Raw genomic sequence first — 23,480 nt, 5'->3', positions numbered from 1 at the left:
CAAAAAATAAAATCCATCACTCAGACAGTTTGCTGAGCGTTCCCACACAGCAAGAAACATGTTTCATCAATACCCCACAAGGAAGAAAAGAGTCATATATATGTCAAAATTACGTTGTAAAAATAGGGTTCCAATAAAAAAAAAAATGAAAAATTCACCTCGACCTTTGTGCGGCCAGGTAAAAACAAGACGGAGGCGATTCGAAATATCCGTCTGAATCGATTCGAATGATTTACTATTCGAATCGAAAAGCCAAGCCCTACTATCGACAAAGCTTAACCATCTGCAATATCGATGCATCAAGTAAGGTTTTGAAATTATATCATTTCTGTATATACATGATAAAGTATCCTGAATTGAATATAAAAAATAATCGGGAGTGAAGTGTACAACAACTCTATTTGGACTATATTGAAAATCTATAAACAAAATATTTCCAAATATATATAATATGCCAATATTTAAGTCACACGAATATTATCAGAATTTGTAAAAATTTATTAAACTATTTAAACCTTAAAAATTAACAATGCATAGTATAGATATAAAATATGGATGCTTGTTTATTCAAGCAGAAGATAAAATAAAACGACCACGATAGCAAAAGTCAAAAATTGTTCCTTTAGAATCTTCAACTTTCATAAATGACTAATGGATGGGTTGCTTAGAAACAAGATGTTTTTAAAAATATATTTTTTTTTAATAAATCTGTACCAATAACGCAAATCGTTTTTGGCATTTGTCATTGAATGTGGAACACTTTGTAAAATAGAACTGTAAAAGGACTGTAAATGTTTTCTAAATTATTTCACAAAATATTGGAACCACTATAATTCTCCTAAAACGTATAGCGGATGTTCAACATAGTAAAATGCAAAAATATATAATAATTCCAAAAATTTCATCGCATATGTTAAACTACCTGTGTGTTTGCATAAGCGTTATTGCATGACGTGGTGCAATCCAAGAGCAAACTTTTACGAGAGGGAATTTTTATTAATGTCAGTAATCAAACAACTCTCGTGTTTGTTCATTGTGTCAGCCTCAGCCCCGTACGCAATAATCCACTTGAGAAGAGGCTCAAAACAAATAATCTTTGACCGCAAGTTAACGTTAATTTATAGATTTGATATCCTCATTATTATACGTTATTTGATTCTGGGGCGAGAAAGAAGCTCCAAGTTGCGGTTTGTCACAATGTTCCTTGCTCAGAAAGTGAATATTTTATACGAAAAAACACACGGCACAGTAGTATAGTTAAACTGCACAAATTTACAAACATGAGTTTATGATGAGGAAAATATTGGTACTTCATCCTAATAAGTGGCACGGTTTCTTATGCGATAAATTAAATACTGTACAGAGAAAATTAGGGCAGTTAACAAGTTAAGGCCGATATTCAGCCAAATAACATGATCGTATAAGCAGAATTCAGTATCGGTCGACTTGTCTATAAAATATAATACTATTGTAACTACACAATTTTCTACAGAATAAATTATGGACAATATCAGATTCCATTTTTTATCGTGCCCAGCAAACCAAATAAAGAGATAGAGAATTGCGTAGAAGAAACCGTGCAACGTAGCATCACAACAATGTAATTCCATCTTGCGTACAAAAGCAAAACAAGTTATGATTGAAATTAAAATCCAATGAGAAACTAAATAGATCGCTGTATACCATTCAAAATAGAAAGCAAAATAAACCAAAATAAGCAGCCTCGCTGCTAAAGATGCTCCACATTTCCCAACAGTGATTATTATATAGTCACACAGTGTGAAAGTTTCTATTTTTTGCTCCGCAAATACTTCGTCCATCAGAATAATGCCAATGCAGAGAGATATGTAGGATATTACGCCTGAAGCAATTTGGACCCACTCGATTTCATTACCACATATGGATAGCACATATAAATTTATACAGAGCTGAGGTATAGACTCGAAAACAGTTTCCAAGTTTTTAACGATAACAAGTCTCCATTTCTGGCGGCTTTCATATTCTCTCTTGCGAGTGATTTTAACCGCATACCAACAATGTGGAATCAGTAAGAGTGCCCCAATTACAAACGACACAGTAGCTAATCCGGCAACAGTTTTTGATTGTGTTTTCCAATATATAGATAACGTTATACCATCAAAAATGAAATCCACAAAATGCAGCATGAATCGCAAGAGAATACTTATGAGTTGGCCACACGTGAGGCGCATCTCGAAAATTCAGCTAATTACGTACTTCTTGTAAATATACTACAGCTGATAACTTCTACACATATATATCTAAACTTTAACAATCGAAAAAATAACATGATTAACGACAGTTTTTTAATCGATTAGTCAGTCGCGACAACACCAAAACGTTGCTATAGTATATGGGCTACTTTCAAGTTCTATACACTCGTAATAATCCTACAATAAAAACTCCACAAAAATCAACCACAATATTTAGAACAAGAAAGCTATGCTCAAATATATGGACACGTAGAGTCACATAATTTTGATGACGTCATAGCGGAAAAAAAAGTAATAGCCTTCTGGAGAAAATTTTTATCTTTAACCACTGAAAATTTCAAAGCAATTGGTCCAGTATTCGAAGAGAAAAGCGACTTTTTAAAAACGTGTCAAAGAACAACAACAACAACAACAACATAATATTGAAACGATCGTTATGTCCACTACGTGTCCAATAAGACAATATCAAGCTGTTGTGTATAAAAATGTTATAACCACTATCAAAAATATGTTTGGTTACTCAAGTCGAAATCAAGCCAGTACCGGTTCGAAATATTCTCAGTCGGAGTATAACTATCGGGTCTGAGCAAATTTGTGCATATTAGTTTCTCGATCTGCCCCCCTTTACCGCATTTGCATCCCAAAATCATATTCCTAACTGTCTGTATGTTCTTAAAGAATCATTTTGCTGCCTCTCATACATTTTTTGTAAACAGAGTTCTGCCTTGATTTCCATTACATAGCAGATACAACATATTTATTGGCGAAAACACGAAATATACATCTCACATAACACAAGTGAAGGTATGAATATGGTGGAATGTACATCTATTCTACAATATATATCGATCAGTAAAAAACTTGAGATCTTCATTTTGCCACATAGACAAGAGCATACAACACGCTTTAGCAGCCCACCTCAGTTATCTTAAGGAAATTGGCTACAACTAGACGCGGGTTGGGTATATATATCTTTTAGGCAGTTAGTCCCGATTAAACACAGCTGATATTTACGATGCCAATAGCAAGATCATGAAGAAATGAATAGAAGCAAAAGAACTCATTACCAGAATATGCCGAATTCACCGATCCGCTAGCCATAATTGAATTGCCCCCACTCTTAAGTTCAAGCACGTACTCCCCAGAAAGCCATTAGTTAGCGCAGGGCTACTCAACTGGCGGACCGCGGTCCGAATCCTGACCTTTCGAGTATTTGATTCAGACCGCACCTAATTCTTTATTTTGGATCATAGTCCCATTTTTTAAATTCCTTTTTATAAAATGACTTTTATAGTTTTAAATATATATATATGAAAATAACTATAACACCATAATCAACAATCTTGATTATCTAATAATCGTTAGCCGGCTGAGGAAGTGCGCGTTTAAAGATGCTGAAATATAATTTCTGGAAAGACCGGACCCAAATAATTTTGAAGTTTTGTATGCGGACCTTGGGTAAAAATAGTTGAGTAGCCCTGAGTTAGCGTATAGCAACCTTTTGTGATTTATATGCCATAGAATTAACGTCGGAGGAACATTCAATTTGTCCTAAAAATTAAATATCGTTTAGAATCCGCTTTGATTAATCGTTCAGACATCTATATCCCGACACATTTTAAACCCCCCATTGTATAATAACACTATCTCAACCTATCCTCATCACTAATCCCACACACATCACTAACCACACAACAAGCCATTAGCGTAATAAAACGTGATTTATACGCCACCGATGTATGCCATCAAATATGTGAGGCACAACGTCAGAGAACCTTTCAATTTACCTTCAAAAAATTAGCGCATTGTTACGAACATATCCGTGCAAAGTTATAGAAAAAATTATTATTACGGTAGTTAATATTTGAACAAACCTAAAAGCATATTACAAATTTGACTGAACAATCCATTCTATTTAGCATGATTGCCTAATACTTTTTCTGACAGTCAGGTACCATAATTGGTAGTATAGAAACGAGATAGCGATCAGAGACCGCCGACTTATCGATCTAGCGGCCATATTCTTTCGCTATGACTCAATAGCGACACCGCGTGTCCCATCAATAATTAAAATAATAACTCGCGACTTATACGACAAAATGCATCCAAAGTCAATAGGTTTCTAATATGATTAATGCACATGCAAAATTTGGCACAGATTCAACCTCGCTTTCGTGAGATATCGCGTAACATACGAAAGTGTCTAACAGACAAAGACCTATCGACATACTTACCGATCAAGATCGATAGTGGGACAGGTGGGACACGTAGTACAAGTGGGACACGACATTTTGTAGACACCGTTATAAATACCGCCAATTAGCACGTGTATATTTGTAACAATTTAGTCAAACTCGCGGCCCGCGGGTCGCATGCAGCCCCAGCTAACTTCCAATGCGGCCCTCTAACGCTTGACAATACTTGTAATATTCTGTAATTTAATTTTATTTAAATGTAATACATTTTCAAACCTATCAAATTAAAATTGATAATCCACACAGTGAATGACAATTTGCATGAAGTAGTTTTGAAAAATTACAATATTTTTTGTTCTTGTTTTGACCCGATTATGGATACACCTCAAGCTAGCAAAAGAATACTTGAAACAAAAAAACTTCAGTGATTAAAGAAGAAACGGAAAGTACCCTATACTGATAGAGCTTTCATGAACAATTGCCCTGTAAAAACAGTTGAAGCTTTTCAAATATTCATTATCGCTGACAAGAAATACAGTCGCTACTAGACTTAATAAGATGTCTGCAAATTTGAAAAAAAAATAAATCAAATTTACTTTTTCTGACTATATTTTTTCTTACCAATTGATGAAATGTGTGATATATCAGGCATTTCAAAAATTAACCCATGACCATTTGACCTCGTTAATAAGAGTTGGTACTGTAAATCCTTTCAGCCTGATATTAGTCAGCTTATGGCCCAAAAGAGATGCCAAACGTCAGGACATATGAGTCATTTTTAGTGTAAGTATTATTCTTTTCGTATCAAAAGTTGTTCAAAAATGTTTTGGATAGTTGTATATATATGAAAATTTATGATTTTTTGTAGTAACTACAAGAAATTGCAATAATAGTGAAAAACAAGAAATTAATATGTAAATGGCATTTGAAATTTAGGAAAATAACAAAAGTTCTAGTTGGCTTTTTAATTAAATCACAATATGTGTCACAAACTACACCTATCTAAAAATATGTTTTGTTTATATATTATCAAAATATATATATCAAATATATCCGAAACACAACTGAAAACCAACGAATAGAGTTCAAAAACGCGAAAAGAGGTAAAGGGTTTTGTTTTTTATCAATTCTAAAAAAACATCGTGTTGTAAAACAAGGGCTTGTTTTAATCAAAATTTTCCTGTATTTTTTATTCAAATACCCCTTGCATCGCCGCGAAACTACGCCAAAACGTTCCATTCTGGCAGCTGCACACGAAGCCGGAATTATAATTTCAAAAATGAAAGTAAAATTTTTTTATTTTGGCTTTTACCACTATTGTGTACATTTATCGCAACTTTTTTTTATCTCCACCAAAGTCATAAGATTTTACCCGGAATGTTTAGCCGAGATATCGAGAGCCGAGAGACGTTTTGAGTTAGAAAAATCATGAAAATTAGCTCACGAGCCTACTACAAAAGCAATTCGATGAAGTACATACATCCCTTCGGCAAAACGAGTGGGTTGCGATAATGAGGAATATGCTTATATCGGCGGTAATCTACTGATATGAACGATGAGACACCCTAGCCTAGCCTATGTTAATTGTAAGATTCCTCTGATGCAAAGACGCCACAACTAATCTGTTATGACGCCATAATATGGATTTCGAGGTCATGTATTGACATTTTCTCATAAAATGAAGTCATTGTTACGGTTAATACTGTTCCGTTAATTTATGCTTAGGTTAAAGAGGTGTAGCAATAGTAGTGATGCGAATGTAGCGTAATGATGTGTTGCGAATGATCCAAATGTTGCGGTTTTCTGAATTTAAATAAAGATATTCAAATACAGATCATGTAAAACAATAATGCATTGAAGCACTTGCAATCTTAAATTATCAATTGAAGTAAATATTATTCAGACACTAACAAGGAATGTTGATCACAAATTAATATCAGACCAATACAGCACTATGACAGAATGAGGAAATATTACCATAACCATAATGTAGAACAAAAATTACAATCTTACCGAAACGTTTTGAGCCAGGCAATAACAAATTTAACTTCAGAATATATAGAAATAGCTTCTTCAATTTCAGTTCAGGAATCAAGCAAATTATAGTTTATCTCTAGCTTACTTAAAATTCTACAATAAAAGTTACAGCAGTTATATGCTCCAATAACATAAGCCTAAAAACGGGTAATTAATTATTCTTACAATCGGACCTTAATCGTAACTAATGTACACACAAAAAGCAATCTTTGCGAATAAATACGCAACAACTACCGTCAAAACACGGCAGCAAGTCACATGAGAGCAAGGCAAGACTTGTCCAGCGAGAGTCGATTGCAACATGTGTGGACATCTGGAATTTTCCATTTGTAGTTTCACTTTAGGGAATGCCAATTTTCGAACTTACAAGAAGCGCTTGGCAAGTTTTTACATCCATATTTCTTCAACCTATTTAATACAAAAAAAACAAATAGTACAACCATTTTGAACAAAACAGGCAAAAAAACTTGATTTAAAACAATTGTTTTAAAACAATTATTTTTGAACAAATCCCTAGGCCATGTAAGTTTGAACGCTTGAAAATCTGTCTGAGTGAGAAAAGTGTCTGAGCAGATGCAAAAATGGGGCATTGTTACGTCACTTTTTGCATCTTGCTGATTGGCCAATGTCACGAAGGAAAGCAAGGAAGTCGATGCTTGGGAAAAGATCCATTGCGGGAGCTCCCCTCTCCTGTCCCGCGATTCCGCGAATAACCTTCAGCTTCTAATTTTGGACCGCAGTCAATCAACTTTGGGAACCACTAGTGTAGAATGTCTTTATTTTATTTTCCCCGCGACGTGATTCGATAGTTCAGATGTTCGTTCCCCACGTTGTTTTTTTGTTCCGTTCAAAAGAGTATCAATTAGGACGCCGGTCCCCGAGTTACTTCCATTTTATTTGATTGAGTCTTGAAAGTAATGAGGTACTGTTAAAATAAAAACGGGAGTTGTTTAACGTTTATATAGCATTTCGCCGTAACTTCAAATCTCTTAAAAAGCATCAGCCGTTAAATAGCATTTCATCGTAACTTCAATACTGTTTAAAAGCGCCAGTCGTCAAACGTTTAAGTTGCATTGCGCCGTAACTCAATACTGTTAAAAAGCATCAGCCGTTAATGTTTAAATTGCTTTTTACCGTAACTTCAATACTGTCAAAAAGCGCCAGTCGTGAAACATTTAAATTACATTTCACCGTAACTTCAATACTTTTAAAAATCACCAGTCGTTAAACGTTTAAATTCAAATACCGATACTAATCCTGCTCAGGATTATCACTGAAAATATGGTACTCCCGACGTGAACCAAGATGGTGGACACCGGAACGTAGTATGTGTACCAGGTTACGGTTAAGGCATAAATTCATTTAACTTTTCCTTATTTTCGTTCTTTACTGGTTTGGGGACTAGCCAAGTGACTCCTGTAGTATTTGTACATAAAATTATGGCCTAACTCTAACCTGGTACAAATACAAAGTTCCGGTGTCCGCCATCTTAGTTCACAGTCTTTGGGAATCTCGTTTTGCATATTATATGCTCATTGGGCTACACAAGAAGTAACGCACGAAACCTGTTTTCGAGTTTTTCTGTTTGTTGTTTAGTTTTCAGCTTTCTTTGTGTACTAGGCAAAACGGCAATTGGCATTCGCATTTCGGCATAGGCACTGGCTGGTTTCAGCACTTGTTCTAAACAAGAGAGCTATGCTCAAATATATAGACACGTAGCGCCACCCAGTGGGAATAATTTTGATGACGTCATAGCAAAAAAAAAGGTAATAGCCTTCTAAAGAAAAATTTTATCTTCAACCACTGAAAATGTCAAAGCAATTGGTCCAGTATGGACCTTTCTCCGACCTTTGACCACCGAAAAATTCTTCCTATACTTTACCATTGCAAAATTTTCGGGGCTATTTTACGAGTGCTTTTGCGAGTTGGCGCCTGTAAAATGGGGTATGTGTTTCAAACCATCTTTATGATTCATCACATACAACAATCTGATTTTTAAAAGTACCGGTGAGGAATTTTAGCCTAGTCTATCGCAGCTGTTTCTTCACTTATTTTTTATACTGCAATTAAATCAAAACTCCTAAGAAGGCAGAATGATCATTGAATTATCTGATTTATATTTAGGTTTCCGAAACACAACTGAAAACTAACGAATAGAGTTCAAAAACGCGAAAACGAGGTAATGTTTACTACCACGCTTGAAAATCTGTCTGAGTGAAAACAGTGTCTGAGCGGATGCGAAAAGTGAGCTTTGTTACGTCACTTTTTGCATTTTGCTGATTGGCCAATGTCACGATGTAAACAAGGAAGTCGATGCTCGGGGAAAGGTCCATTCGAAGAGAAAAGCGATTTCCTCAAAACATGTCAAAGAGCAAGGACACTAAGAACAACAATAAGAACAACAACAACATAATGTTGATCGCTATGTCCACTACGTGTCCAATAAACCTTTCCAATTTCTCGATCTATGCGTCGCACTTGCCTGTGCTTTTTTATTCTTTAAAAGAATAAAATTGTTCATGGTTTGTAGACAACGACTAACATACGGTTGTAGACCAGCGTTTCTCAAACTGTGTTTCACGGAACACTGCTGGTCCGGGGACTTCTTCTGAGTATTCCGTGAGACAGGGATCAACGGCGAGCGAGGGGGCAAGGGATTCTTTCCCATAGGGCTTCGAACGTGTGTACTGTAATCAGAGACGCTTAACACGACGCGACAAACGTCTAGCAAAATACATAAACTGTTGTGCATTAATTTTTTTTATTTTACAGATATGATAACAGACTGTGAACATTCTGACTTCAAGAAAAGGAAACACACCAAACATTCAGCCACTTGTTTACGCTCCCCGTGATGTCCCATTTTCTGCACAAGTCGATCGGTGAACTATCATGACAACTTAACGGCAGATCGAGAGTTCAGAAGTTCAAATTGATAATCCAGCCTTGCAGGTTTCGCGGTGCTGCAGTGTCGGCTTCAGATAAACAGAGCGGTCAACAAGTTTGCAATGCTCTGATACTCGCACAAAATATGATACCGGTAGATGATTTAGGTAGTTACCTACAGAAAGTGTTTCTGTACGCCTGCACGTGCATACATGTACGTTGATGGGTGGGTAAATAAAGAAATACTTTCTAATTTCCAGATTCTTCGTCTTAATCTTTTGTGTATATATGTTTATTTTGTTTTTGCGAATGAATCGAAATAAAATCTTATCTTATCTAATGCTCTATCAGTCTATGCACTGCAATAGAATTCTCACCTGTAATATGCAAATTTTAGGAACAACCAAACGATACGACATCGTATTTTCTGATTTTGCGATATGCAAAATGGATTAGTAAATATAATGATACTAGACTATTTTTACCTATTAATGTAGGCAAATTAGAACTTGATTTTTATTTACCGTACCATACAGCCATACCGTAATTTTCAAAAAAAATTTTCATGTGAAAGTGGCCGCATGCGAGAATAAAAGATTGGTATATGCCAGGGATGGCGAACCTTTTCCAATGAATGGGTCAAAAATTATATTTTTATCGCGGAACAGAAGAGAGTGGGTCACAGATATTTAATCAATGTTTGTATCTATGAGAAACTTCTGAAACAAATCTTATAAGCTGCTGTTGTTGTAGTTTTGGGTTTCACTTATGCATCACTTTAATCGGGGACTTTTTATTTCACTCAATTTTATGAAATCAGAGTACGAAAACACGCATATGAATCACCAAAAACGCTTAGGACGATGCGGCAAATTCCTTTCCGGATCCAAAGAGTTTGGAGGGAATTCCACTCTGATAGTTTTATATTTTTAGATCAGCTTTCAACCACATTAAGACACTTTCAGATTTCTCTGTTTTTATTTCAAGTCTGGAATATTTTGATTTCTTAACGGCATTGTAGGCGAGAAACTAATAAAATGCAAAGTAGCAATTGCATTGTTATGTTAGAGCCAATAGCTGAATAACGAACGGTGCATACATGCGCCCAAGATTAGAGGTTTAGGAAATTACCACACCGGCCCGGAAATTAACAACTTAAATATGAGCGATCGCAGTCATGACCAACTGACGGTACTTTATATTAGTTTAGTTATTGTTAGATCGGTCTTACTACTTACTGAATACAGCGCGAAACACCGCAAAGAGCGCGAAACAGCGCAAAACAGAGGGAAACGGCGCAAAACAGTGGGGAAACAGCGCGAAAGAGCGCAAACAGAGGGAAACAGTGTGAAGCAGAAAAAAATTTTGCGATGAGTTCAGGGCACCTTGTTTTGGGTTGGAGTACCACGGCAGCAAATTAAAAACACAAACCAACGTATGTAGCCAGTAATGCTGTAATGGCAGGTCTGCCCCTGCTGGTGACACATTTTGGGTACCATAATTTAAAACATTTTCCATATGGATATGGTTGGCTTTAGGGTTAGGGTTAGGTAAAAAGGGACCTCCGGAAGTATGTGCACCAAGATGGCGCACAACCTGAAAATAGTATGTGTGTGTGTGTGTGTGTAGCGGATTGAGGTTGTGCGACATATTGCTGCACATACTTCTGGAGCACCAAAAAGGTAGATAAAATTTTGCATGATAACCTATAATCCGGTACACCACCTTGTAAATATACCGGAAATAGCGCCATAAAACCATGGCGAGAGGCGCCGTGGTTCTTTCGTGGCAGGAGGTGGTAATGACTGCGTCTCCTGTTTTGCGCTGTTTCCCTCTGTTTTGCGCTGGTTTCCTTATGTTTCGCGCTGTTTTCCTCTGTTTTGCGCTGTTTCGCGCTATTTTCGCTGTTTCGCGCTCTTTGCGGTGTTTCGCGCTGTATTCAGTAAGTAGTAAGATCCTTGTTATTCGCTATTTGATTAAGGTTGCATTGTAGGCCAATACTATAATATAGTTCTGTAGTTAGTGGTGTACAATAATGAGTGACGAAGGAGACGACGACGATGATGATGATTATGTGGAACTGAAGCATACGGTAAATATGAAATTCAACAACAGCCGATGGCTTGAAAGAGAACAGATTAAAGATTTAATATATAACCAAATTGGTCAAAAGACCATAAAGAGTATGTACATACTCAATAATAAAGTATGGCGAGTAAAATTTAAAAACGAAGAATCATTCCAAAAGGCAATAACAGATGGAATAAAATACAAACACAATGAAACAGAATACAATGCTGAAATTGAACAAGTTTTTTCAAATGTTACTAACGTAACAATAAGTAAGATGCCTGATGAAGTGTCAGATAAAAAAGTGTCAACTTTATTTTCAAATTTTGGTGAAATCAAAACAATAAAACACATGATGGATGAAGATGGAGTGGAGAATGGGGTTTTAAGGTGCAAAATGATATTGCGAAATGAAATACCTCCGAAAATAAGATTGCCAAGTAAATATTCAGGCGAAGAAATATGTGTATACTACCCAACTAGACCAAGAAACATAAAGAAATTCGAATATTGGTGCTATATATGTCATTCTGTGGAACATGACGTTGAACAATGTCCAAGAAGACGAAAATGCAGATACTGCAATGGTGAAGGGAAGCCGCATCTCGAAAAGGATTGTCTGAAAAAAAAGAAAGATATATCAAACAAGGAAAATCTGGAAAATGTAACTGTCACAAAGGAAATTCAACAATCTTCAACAAATGGAATGAGTTTACGCCAAAATAACAATGAAGTGGTAAAAGAGATTGGAGAGGAACTAAAAAGACAAAAAATACTAAATGCCAATTCTTCAAAACAGCCAAACATGACTGCGGAACCATACACCAGTACTTCATCTAAAAACTTGGAACTGAAAAAAGAAATACTAATCATTGGAGATTCACAAGTCAAAAGGATGAAACCAAAGGTTAATCAAAGTAAAAACGCTTCATGTAGAGGGAGGGAAGTTTGCAAACTTGGAAATTGCTCTCAAAAAACATCAAGAGAAATATCAAGGAGTAGTTATTTATGCAGGAACAAATGAAATATCATCAAAACCATATGACAATACAAAAAAATGTTTGGATCGTTTAATTGAAACAGCGAAAGAAATATCAGAAAATGTGTATCTGTGTGGTATGGTGCCTAAAAATGGAAGGAACAAGGGGAATGATGGCAGTGATAGACTGAATGCCATTATTAAAAAACAATCAGAGGCTGCGAAGGTTGTATATATAGATCCACCAGAATGCATATCAGAGGACCGAGTTATCGACAGCTATTTCGAAGTAGACATGATTCATCTAAAAGGAGAGGGTGTCACAAAAGTAATTGAACAAATCAATAAAGTGATAAATATTTGTGGAACAGGAAAAGGAAATATTCTTAAAAGACATCATGAAAAGAGTCCTACTCAAACACTTAAACAAAAAAAGAAAGAACAAAAAAATGACAATACACAAGAATCTGGACAGACAATTCAAGTGGAAGAGTCACAATTAAATCCAGAACCTTGTGATACCATACCGCAGGAAATAGAGGAAAACCCAGATAAAAACACACAACAAGACTGGTATAATGATTCCATGGACCAAGAAGAATAGCTAGTACGTTTATAATTTTTTTATTAGACTGTTTCGAATGCGGGGGCAAATTTTGGGGTTAGAATATGCTGTAAAATAATTAGTAATACCACATTCAGACATCGTGAATTTTACCTTCCAAATTACTCTCTTGACTTATAATGTTAATGGTATGAGGAATTTTGAAAAACGCAAATCAATTTTTGACTACGTAAGGAATATAGGAGCAAACATAACATTTATTCAAGAAACCCATTGTGGCAGTGAAACCGATGCAAAAAAATGGACAAAAGAATGGGGGGGTAATGCAATTTGGACAACTTTTTCTAATTTTTCTAGTGGGGTTGGGATATTGTTATCAAATAAAATAGACGCAAATTTTGATGATATACAGAAAGATGATTTTGGTCGATATATTTTAGTGAGATGGAAGTCTTTCGACGAACATTTTACATTACTAAATATATATGCCCCAAATAGATGTAGGGAAAGAAGTGAATTCTTTTTAGCATTACAAAACAAAATAGAAACTGGGATAAACCAAGACGCAAATTCCCAATGTAGGATATATGTTGGAGGAGATTTCAACTGCGTTTTGAACAAAATCGATAAATACCCCAATATAAGATACAAAGAGGATAATAGTGTTAAAAAATTGAATGAATTTATTACAACATTAGGTTTAGTAGATACATGGAGACTAGTCAATGAAAACAAAAAACAATATACTTGGATACAAAAAAGCAACAATATGCAAAATTTAAACTCTAAGAGTCGATTAGATCGGTGGTATATTTCGCAATGCCAAACGCTCAACGTCAGTAGGATTGAAATTCAAGAAACTGTCATGTCTGATCATCATCCGGTATATCTCAAAATATCTTCAATGAATGGTTTAAAACAGGGACCAGGGTACTGGAAATATAACTCCCAATTAAATGATTATGACTATTTTTGTCAAGGTATAAAAGCTATATTAAAAAAATGGCATTTTGATATCAAAAATCTGGATGAAACTGAAAGAGGACATTACTGGGATAATTGCAAAAGGAAAATAAAAAAATGGGCTATTTATTGTTCCAAAAAAAAAAAAGATGAAGAAAACAAAAAAGAAAGATTATTAATGATTCAATATAGGGAGTGTTTACAAGAAATAGAAATATATGCTGAAGATGAAGAAACCAAAACCAAATTGCGGGACACAGAAGCAGAAATTAAACAATACATTAAACAAAAAACAAGGGGGTCAATAATTCGGTCTAGAATTAAATGGGCAGAGGAAGGAGAGAAATCATCTAAATATTTTTTTAATCTTGAAAAAATTAGAGCTAAAACTAAAATGATCAAATCGCTAAGAAAAAATGATGGGAATGTTATCCATGAATTAAGTGAAATATAGTGTGAAATTGTTAATTATTATAGTAAGTTATATAGCAAGGATACTGGAATAGATATTAATATACAGGAAACGTTGATTAATAATTATGATAAACAAATAACAAATGAACAGAAAGATTATATGGAAAATGATATAACGGATGATGAAATTGAACAAGCCATGACAGAACTCAAATTAAATAAAGCTCCTGGTTTAGATGGTCTAACGAAAGAATTTTATTCTAGATTTTGGACCAAATTAAAACCAATTTTACTACTGTTATGTAAAAGCTACCACAAAATGAAAGAAATGCCCCAAGATACAATAACAGGAGTCATAACCTTGATATATAAGAATGGAGAAAAGGAAGATATAAAAAATTGGCGGCCTATCACTCTCCTTAATTTTGATTATAAATTGATAGCTAAAATAATTGCAAACAGAATAAAAAGTATACTACCAGACATAATCGACATCAATCAAACTGCATTTGTTCCAGGGAGATCAATTCACGAAAATCTTATTTCCATTCGAGATGACATATTTTGGGCAAATAAGGAAAATTTACCATTAATTGTTTTGTTAATAGATCAACAAAAAGCGTATGATATGACAGACAGAAATATACTACTTAAATTATTAAAAAAATCTGGATTTGGAAAAAACCTCATAAATTGGATAATTACTTTGTATAAAAATGCTTCTTCAAAAATAAATGTGAATGGATATTTGACAGAAAAAATTTGGATGCAAAGAGGTGTGAGGCAGGGCTGCCCCCTTTCTCCATTGTTATATTTATTCATTTCAGAATTAATATCATCAAATATCAAAAAGAATAGAGAAATAATTGGATTTAAGAACTGCATAAATGAAAGAGAAGTTTATAAAGGATTTGCAGATGACATAACACTAACCCTTGAGTCATTGTCATCTGTGGATTCAGTGTTAAAATTAATGGGATTATTCCAACGTGGGACTGGTCTTAAAATAAATAATAACAAATGTACACTACTGATATGTGGAACTGCTCGAAGTTGGCCGTTGAATGAAACCTATAAGGGTATAACTGTAAAACGTGAGGAAATTAAATTATTAGGGGTATATATTGGAAATACCTATAAGTCTAGAGATAAAAACTGGTTGAACATTTTGGCAAAAATACAAAAAATTATAAATCTTTGGAAAGGACGTAATCTAACTATTGTTGGAAGAGTTCTTATAGCTAAAACATTGCTACTATCAAAATTATGGTACATGGTCAGTTTTGAATTTATGCCAGAAAAATATATTCAGAAATTGGAAGTAATTATTTGGAAATTTATTTGGAATGAAAAAGCGCAAATGGTCAGTAGGAATATCAGTTGTAGTGAACAAAATGAAGGGGGTATAAAAATGATGAATGTTAGGAATCAAATTAAGGCATTGCAAGTAAAATGGATTTTAAAATTGCTTGAGGGGGCCATGAGTCCGTGGGCTAATAGAGCAAAATTTTATGTGAATAAGTATTTTGAAGTGCTATCAAAAGGAAATTTAGAATGTTTACATTTGAATTTTAAATTGGAAACTAATATAACTATTCCAAAATTTTATACCAGTATTATTAATTCATTCAAACAAATTAGCTTAGAATGGAATCAACCACAAAACTATGCAGAAATATCGCAGGAAATTATTTGGCACAATCCATTAATCTTAGATAGGAATAAAACTGAACTAACTGCAAAATTAAGTTGGGTCCAAGCAAAAATAAAAACAATTGGTGATATACTTGACAAAACGTTTGATAGCCTATCCAAAAGAATTTATCCGCAAATACAAAATAATACAATGAATACGTTTAGGAGAAATAGTTTACTAAATAAGTGTTCAAATGAGTTAAGGCAAGTATGGGAAGCTCTTCCGATAGAATGGAGAGAAATCCTATCAAGAAATAGAGAAAATAGTCCAACGAGGTTACTTATCAATAGGTACAATGGGTCGAAAGACTTATCCACTAAACAAATTTATAAGCTTTTGCAAAGAAAGAAAAACAGTGCATTTTTGAATAATCACAATGAATATATCATGAATAAATTTCAACTAACCAAGTCCATTAATTGGAACAAAATATGGAAAATTAACATAGGAAATAAGTATAAGGAGTTGTGTTGGAAGGTTATTCATAATGGACTGCCAACAGGGGATAAAATAAAACACTGGTTCATGAATGAACCAGGTATATGTGTTATGTGTGAATGTAATATTGAAGAGACTTTATGTCATTTATTTTTGGAATGTCAATGGGCTGTTGATTTCTGGCAATGGTGCTGCGTAGAAAATAATCGAATTACTATTTTAGCAAATGATTCGGAATGCAAATCTAAATTAATCACAATAATATGCGGAAAATCAACAATTTGGGAATATAGAAATTCAGTAAAATATGATGAAATAGTTAAAAGTAAAAGTAGTATGCGCTCAATATTCAAATGTAAACTGATAGGAGTTTTAAATTTAATGAAAACAAGTGAAAGAAATGATTTACTATTGTATGAACATATGGATGATCTCATACATTGGTCAATCATGATGTGACATGACATTGACATTTTCTATGCAACACCAACTTAAATGGATAGTACATGAAAAGATTCCAATGTCCAAATTTATGCATCATTTTAATTTAATTCATACCAAGATAGTGAATAGAGAAATGCCAAAAAACCCACTTTGGCTGTTTTCTGATTTTCTGTCTAATTTTCTATTTTCTAATTTCCATGCAAAAACTAACTAAATCGATTAATTATTGGTAACTATATATAAAATGTGTGCACGAATTGGATGACGACTGATAATATGGATTAACCTATATTCAATGGATATAAATTGGACTATATATGATACAAAACTCCGGTAATGGTATGATTTTATATTTTAATTGTTACATATATTATTGAACTTGTGGGCAATGTGTTTTGAAATTATGAAATTGTTTTAATTGGGTGCAAATTATACTAATTCGACAATAAAATTAATATACGAAAATTCCGTTTGGCATTGGAATTTATTTGGCAAAAAAAAAAAAAAAAAAAAAAAAAAAAAAAAAAGATCCTTGTTAGATTAATTTAAGACCGGTTTTATCACTTCTTATCAGTGATATGTTAGCATTTTTATTTTATTAGTGCCTTGGCGGGTCAAGAATAAAACGCGGGAGGGGGGGGTCAGTGGTTCGCCATCCCTGGTCTATGCAATCAATATATTGTTTTATACTATTATAAACAATCAATTAACAAAGTGTTACATGCTATTTTGCATTGCTTTCTTTCGTTTTACATTGTTTTCTTACATTCTTCACTGTTTTTCTCTGTTCCATGCTGTTTCCTGCAAATAAAAATACCCACTGGCCGTAGATTGAACGAACTCAGATCAATACATTTCTTGGCAAACTTTCTTATTTTCCTTTATCAGGATTAATCGTTAATTAAACATTTATCTGAAATGGCAAACTGTAAAACAGTTCAAGATGTCAAGCATTGGTTGCATAGCAATGTTTTCCATCCTAGAAAAGAACGAATTTTAGGTTTTATACAGGTTTCCAAAACTGAACCAAGTAACAATCCATTTAAAAAGAAAGAAAATCGACACTATCTTTGCTTGTATGTTACATCTTCAAGACCATATCAAGCCTTTATAGAAAGATTCATCAAATCTGAAGATGGAGCAAGTTTTGAAAAAAGAAGGCACTGGTGTTTGGAGGAGTTAACTAAAGTCGATGGAAAAGGAGAAAAGTCTAACAACTTGGAATTATGGTTTGAAGGTGAATTCAAGTTTGAAGCTTCCAATTCTCAGGAGAAATCCAAATTCATTTCTGATGTTGCAGATGCATGTAAAAAGTATCTTGATAAAGCTCCACCTGAATTCGTGAATGTTGATTCAAAAATTAATCAAGTAATTGAAAAAGCTGCGTCAGATATTTCACAGTTACAAAAGACGAGACAAGAACTTGGAGAACGAGGTGAAAAGTTAAATGATCTTGACGTGAAAACTGCTGAAATGGCTCACAGTGCTGAAAAATTTGCTGAAAATGCCTCTAAGCTTGCTGATAAATATCAATAACTGTTTCGTAATTTGCGATAAGGGAAGATGCAATATAGAACAACTGATATCATTAAAATGATTTTGGCTATTGTTTCAATTTAACTCGTTAAAAATGGTGAATATTGCAATTTTTTTTAATTTTTACGCAGCGCTGCCTTGTTTCTTACTGGAAGATATATCACCTTATTGATAATGAGGTATTTTCCTCAAATAAAACACCAGCTAGATTATCGAAAAAATAGTTTGAACTATACTTAAATTTTATGCTCAATGTAAACAATGAAACTTAGAGGTTCCATGCCAGAGCCCTGAACCACCATTTCTTCTGGCTTTTGCAAAATTTTGTGTCGAATCTGAAGATTTTTGTCGTTTCGAAATTTTGTGGATTCCTGAAAGTGGCTTCTTTTTGAATGGATATTTTCTATAGATGATAATTAAGATTAAGAATAATAAACGATACAGGCACCAAACTTTTTTTTTGTTTTGTGTTTTCTAAACAATGGTGTGAAGTGAATTCCTAAAAATATTTTCGATATGTTAGTATTCTAAACTTATTATTTGACAAATAATTAACAAATGGTGTACTTACATTCAGGGGTTATATATTTTTCTATTAAAACATTGAAACAATGTTAATTCTCTTTTGTATTATATATATAATATATTTAGTGTTATAAAAATTATCAAAGTGTCAAACGATATCTACCGGTATGTCTTTTGTGTAAAAAGTGCATGGTGAAAAAGAAATTTGGTATTGTAATTGAGAAGATGTTTTTCAACTTAATTTTAGTTTTGATATTGTTCATTTTCTTTTTAATCTTATGTGGTCATCAAAATAGTAATTTTTCATATATTGCTTATCAGTATCGCTGCAATTTGCCTGATTTTTGTATTTTGTTAGAACTAGAGATTCTAAATAGGTTAATTCCACTACATATTATCCTATTAAATATTCTATTTTAATATTCCTATTAAATATTTTGGGTGACGAACAAAATATATTTCGATATACGGTACTTTTAGCGTAATTGAGAGCAATAATCAAAAATTTATTATTCATCTTTCGCTGTTGGAATTTTATAACAAGCTCATTTGTTCAGTTTTTGTTGTATGTGAAGTCAATTCCGACCTTTTTAGCCTTCGTTGAGGTTGATGGTAAATTCACATAATTTTCACTGTTCATGTTGGACTTGGAGGTTGCAAATCTTACACCTAAAAATCCCTTGTTTATGTAAAGAATAAATCTGTTTATCGGGTCTCAACCTCTTAAACACAGTTGCAACTGTTACAACAAACTGTTACAAAATATTTTGATCATATATTTCGGGAAGGTTATGAAATATTTTTTGAAAAACCCTATTTTTTCTGCGTCTGAGTTCTACTTGTTCAGAATTAAGTTCAGATAAAAATAGTGAAGCTTTTCAGAAACGCAGTTTCCTTTTTACTATGAAGCAAATTTGAAAATAGATATATACAGTTGTTTTGTTGACTCAAATTTTGAACTATATAAATGCATGCAATAAATGCATCTCAGTACTACATATTAATAATGAAGCAATCAAATTTGTTTCACTCATAATGATTCATTGCAATTGATTTATATTTGTACTTATTTAGTACTGCTATCGATACAATATATGATGATACATTATGATGCACTAGTCATCTTTGTATAGGTTTTTCTGAGATTTTGAGAGCAATTCGATAGCCTAGAATATTTATTGTCACAAATTTTAACTCTGTCTGGTTTTGTGCTCCTAAAAAATTTGAAAGCAATATTTCGTTGTCGCATTTATATATCCTGAAGTAACAAAATGAATCGAATATCTAGATTTATGTTAATGCAATTGGGTACAACAAATTTCCAATTTCATATAGTACTTTGAAAATCATGGTTATAATATAGATAACTACTGTGAAAGTAGGTTTTGTTTCAGCTCTATTTCTTTACAAATATGTATTTTTTGATTTATTCGAAACGGTTGACCCAGCTAAAAATATAATATAAATCCTATCTTGCCTTCTTAATTAAACCATATTATAAAAATGTTGCCTATTTACTTATTGACATTTATGCCTTATCAAAATAAAACTTGATATAAGAATTTTATTCATATAAATTTGAACTTTTCATTGAAGTGGTATCCAAATCTGGGTTTTGTATTTTGCTTGCCATTTCGTTTTATACAAAGTTATTTGTACTAAAGAACAATTGTTATCAAAGGATCAAAGTTTACCCAAAGATCAGTTAAATTTCCTCAGTTTCTAATGCCCTAACCTGAAGCCATTGACCATTCTTGCGACAAATATCATTCTAAAATTTTTATCCAATAGCCATAAGATAATCAATACATACTTGTGCAGTATTCAAAAATTGAAAGATTTATTTGTATAATAATAAGTGTTAAATTTTTCTATCCCTTTCTGCAATTGTTTCATCTAGCCATCGCTATATTATTATTATTATATGAAAAATTTTAGATGTAGGCTTACATTGTAACATTCTAATTTCATACAGTACCATGGTAGTTTCTAATATTGTTATCATTTAATAAAATAGAGTACTTTCACTCATCATTAATTATGCCACATAGCTTTTGTCCACCCATGAAAGAAGAAAATAATACACTTGCCAAAAGTGATATCCTACAGAAATCATCTTTATGATACAAAAGCTTAGGAACAACCCAAATACTATCAAATGTAAAAATAAAATATGTTTTCTGTAAGACAGTTGAATACTATATCTAAACAGTACATTATAGTATAAATACTTTTAGCTCTATTAGTGTAAGCAAAATCTCAATATTCATTAAACCAAGTATTTTATTGATATGCACCAAAGATTTGGGTAGTTTAAAAATTTAACCATGTCAACTTTTTATATTGTTTTGTGTAATAACTTTTAATCTGAACGATCCACTATTTTCTGTAGGTGTAATAGTAATGTCATCCCCAATATTTTCATTTGGATTAATTGCGGATGTGCAATATGCAGACATTGACGATGGGATGAACTACAGCAAAACAAGACATCGGTACTATAGAAAAGGTTTGCAATGTCTACAACATGCAATCAAGTACTGGAATACTTCAGAACAAACTTGCTTCGTATTACAACTCGGAGATATAATAGATGGGATGTGTCGCAATAATGGAAAAAGTAACGAAGCTCTTAATAAAATATATGAGTGTTTGATTCAATATAAAAAACCAATAGCTCACTGTTGGGGAAATCACGAATTATATAATTTAGGAAGAAACGATCTTTTGAAATCTGTTTTACTTCCAAGGTTTTCTATTACAAATGAACCAGCAAAAACAAGTGAAAATTCTGGTGAGATCATATTTTATACAAGCGAGAAAATGCGTCAAGATGGACTTTGTTGTTATCATTTTACACCCGGCAATGGATTTCGTTTCATTGTTCTTGATTGTTACGACATCAGTGCTCTTGGGAGAGAAAATTCTCATCCAAAAAAAGTGACCGCAATGGAAATTTTAAACAAAATGAATCCAAAAGAAGAAAAAAATGATCATACAAGCGCCGTTGATCCGAAATATGTAAAATATAATGGAGGCGTACATAAGGATCAATTAGAATGGCTCGAAAGTATTATACAACATTCACAAAATCATAATGAAATTGTTGTATTGTGCGGCCATATCCCAATACACCCAAATGCAACTGGTGGTAAAATATGTCTGGTGTGGAATAATCAAGACATTTTAGATATAATTCATCGTTATTCATGCATTGTTGCATATTTTGCGGGTCATGATCATGTAGGGGCTTATTTTTGTGATGAAGATGGGGTTCATCATTGTACTTTCGAAGCTGCACTAGAAGCGGTTCCCAAAAGTATTGGGGGGAATGAAACTGCATTTGCAACAATTGATGTTTACGCTGATAAAATGGAAATACGTGGCGAAGGTGACATTAAATCACAAACTTTAAAATATAGAAATATGCAATAGAGTTATAATTTTGTACTATATTCGATGAATTTCAATTTTTATCATTGCTGGGAATAACGCACTTTTAGCAAATTTTAGATATGTCACTTCTTACTGATATGCAAAATTAAACAATATTTTTACTAATAGACCATCAACGAACTGTAACTGTAAAACTGTTATTTAAACTGAAACTGAAGTCCTAAAAATTTTGTCCTAAAGGTGTATTGTCAGTCAATAATTATAAAGACTTATTTACATATTTATGATCATATTGAGTAAGTTAAATTTGTTAATTTGATAATTTCCATTCAAATTCATATATTTGCATTATGCAATTCACTTTTATGCAGGAATTGACAGCACCTCACAGACGATATGAATTATGAATAATATTTTTGGATATGAAATGATGAAAACTATATATTCTAAATTTGGTCATTTGGTCCAGCATATAAATTTTTGTCATAAATCAATATGAATTTGGGTTTGTCTATCCAGAAAATTTTAGCACAGTGATGCATTGTAATTGGTTTTTCTCTTAACACATTTACAATTCGAATGAACTTTGATATTTTTGCCGAGAGCATCAGATATTAGCTGCTCAAAATGAAAAATATTAAATTTTCTAAATTACTGGTAATTCTAAAATGAAGAATATAGTATGAAGAATATAACCAATTTCAAATGTATTCGAACAATTGATTTATTTCGGATTTCATTGCTCGCGACTGCTACAATCATTCAGCCTAATTTTAGGAGTGGGGTGGGTTTTTAGGGTTAGACTATTGATGGGTGTTAGATGCTTTCAGTCACTTTTTTTTTTTTTATTGGCCACTGCCGTTACCTTGGTTTCTGCTTTGGTTCATAATCTCAACCAAGATTTTAATGGTGCATTTGCTTGTCTTTCAGATATTCATATTATTTTTTGCTGTACTGCAGTGATTATGTTTTTATGCCTTATACATTTCATGGCCAAATAATTGATAGTCTGTAATTAAATATCACTAGTACCAAGTTGTGATTGATTAAATGCACTTGTTTGATTTATATTTTAACTTGTCCAGACGGATATGTATTGTTTGTA

At 33.1% G+C, this 23,480-nt stretch overlaps 2 protein-coding genes across 2 annotated transcripts; both read left to right on the top strand.

Annotated features, from left to right (window-relative positions):
* Window positions 1-17,787: 17,787 nt before the first annotated feature.
* On the top strand, window positions 17,788-21,371 carry LOC120330474 (syntaxin-binding protein 6-like). The gene has a single exon (XM_039397434.2). It carries the CDS (start codon window positions 17,837-17,839, stop codon window positions 18,452-18,454), a length of 618 nt encoding a protein of 205 aa, XP_039253368.2. The 5' UTR covers window positions 17,788-17,836; the 3' UTR covers window positions 18,455-21,371.
* Window positions 21,371-23,461, top strand: LOC120330472 (manganese-dependent ADP-ribose/CDP-alcohol diphosphatase-like). The gene has a single exon (XM_039397432.2). It carries the CDS (start codon window positions 21,383-21,385, stop codon window positions 22,412-22,414), a length of 1,032 nt encoding a protein of 343 aa, XP_039253366.2. The 5' UTR covers window positions 21,371-21,382; the 3' UTR covers window positions 22,415-23,461.
* Window positions 23,462-23,480: the final 19 nt, after the last annotated feature.

This window comes from Styela clava, chromosome 12, assembly GCF_964204865.1.
Source record: "Styela clava chromosome 12, kaStyClav1.hap1.2, whole genome shotgun sequence".
In the NCBI taxonomy this organism is placed as follows: domain Eukaryota; kingdom Metazoa; phylum Chordata; class Ascidiacea; order Stolidobranchia; family Styelidae; genus Styela; species Styela clava.
Note: the sequence above shows the minus strand (reverse complement) of the source record. Positions and strands in the feature narration are given on the sequence as shown.